This window comes from Capsicum annuum, chromosome 12 (assembly GCF_002878395.1).
Source record: "Capsicum annuum cultivar UCD-10X-F1 chromosome 12, UCD10Xv1.1, whole genome shotgun sequence".
Lineage (NCBI taxonomy): Eukaryota > Viridiplantae > Streptophyta > Magnoliopsida > Solanales > Solanaceae > Capsicum > Capsicum annuum.
This window is the reverse complement of record NC_061122.1, coordinates 44,180,210-44,181,961: the sequence shown is the minus strand read 5'-3', so window position 1 is coordinate 44,181,961 and position 1,752 is coordinate 44,180,210. Positions and strand designations below refer to the sequence as shown.

Genomic DNA, 1,752 nt, shown 5'->3' with positions numbered 1-1,752 from the left:
GAAATATATTCCTAATAATTCCTTACAAAATAAAATAATATATCTTTTCCATTATTAGGACTCAGAAAGTTGATCACACTTTACACCTGTTTCATCCTATACATTTGTCCTATATAAAGCACTTGGTCTTCAATCATTCAACAAAAACAAAGAAAACACACATATACAAAGTCTCAACCAAAAGCTCTATATGAAAACTAAAACTTCCACTCTATTAATTCAAGAATTCATGGAGAACTTCCACTACTCAAGAAGACTACTCCCGGAGACCACCATGGCGACGCCTCCGGCAGCAGGAATCAGCCACGGCCCAATTGATCAACCACTTGGTCACAAAGTCAACACATTTGATGCAAATGTTATTATGGTCTTGGCCGTACTTGTATGTGCCGTAATTTGTTCATTTATCTTGAATTTCATCATAAAATGTGCATTTAGGTGCTCCACCCTAATACTGATTGACTCATCCTTAAACCATACAAACCATAACCCTTCTTCAGCAAAATTGGCCAATAGAGGAATCAAGAAAAAAACCCTCAACACATTTCCAATTATAACATACACTACTGAGTTGAAATGTCCAGGGCTCGATTCAGAGTGTGTTATTTGCTTATCGGAATTTGTAATCGGAGAGAAAATTAAGGTTCTCCCTAAGTGCAACCATGGATTCCACGTCAAGTGTATTGATAAATGGCTCAATTCACACTCTTCTTGCCCTACTTGTAGGCACTGCCTTATTGAGACATGCCAAAAATTTTCTTCAATTTCATCAGCAATACCAGTACAAGAAGTTGTAATAAGGATTGAACCTCTCCAACGAGAACAGGTTATATCTAACAATCAAAGTTAGATAGGAAAAATAGTACTAAGCTAGTAGTACACACAATCAATTAGATTAGAAGCCTAGCTTTCAAGTTGATAGTTTTGTTCCTTTTTTTTCTTATTCCAAAAGTTTTGGCTAGCTATTTTGTCTTGCAAGTGTATAAATTATATTTTGTTCCTGTTTCTTTATCATGCTCATGTTTGATGCTCCTTGCCAAAGAAAAGGTTATTTCTTAATCCGGGGAGATCATTAACTATGGTTTGATTCTTACGCTAAACAAAATGTTATTTTCTAGTGTTTGGTAAGTAAAAAAAAATAAATCCCATCAAGAATATTTATATGTAATTTAACAAAATATTACGAGAGTGAGATGTGGTGGGGAGGGGGAATTCAGAGGTGTCAAGGATGGAATGGTCAAGGAATGGAGGTGGACAGGAGACAATAAACTTAAAATGTGGCTTATGTAATTTGTTTTCCCTACTTTTGTGAGAACTTGGTTTTTCTACTTTCATTAGAAAAATCATTTTTCTCTTTTCAAAGAACTTTATTTTTCTAGAAAAAATATTTTTCAAAATATTTTAACGAACCTGAGAAAATGAAAATGATTTTTCCTCCTTACCAAACACAACCTAAAACTTTTCATGTGTTAATGGGAGTCAAGTATCATCATACATAAAAAGTTTCACACACCCGCATAGTATAATGTTTCGATGAAAGAGATTCAAGTGAAGCATTTTGTCACTACGATCGACTTCAACCTTAAAAGTCTTCCAATGAATTTTTCTCAAGATCAGGAAAGTGATTCTTATAGCAATATTCTCTTTCTGGTAATTTATATTTTTGACAATAAAATTTTATAGTGAATCTTCAATCCAATATAGACAAAGGAATCCCACCTATTTCAAAACTTCAACCCAATATAGACAAAG

The 1,752-nt window shown here is 33.7% G+C and overlaps 1 protein-coding gene across 1 annotated transcript; it reads left to right on the top strand.

The window, feature by feature from the left end:
• Positions 1 to 1,005, top strand: LOC107849602 (RING-H2 finger protein ATL78). The gene has a single exon (XM_047401450.1). The coding sequence runs from the start codon at positions 191 to 193 to the stop codon at positions 848 to 850; it is 660 nt and encodes a 219-aa protein (XP_047257406.1). The 5' UTR covers positions 1 to 190; the 3' UTR covers positions 851 to 1,005.
• Positions 1,006 to 1,752: the final 747 nt, after the last annotated feature.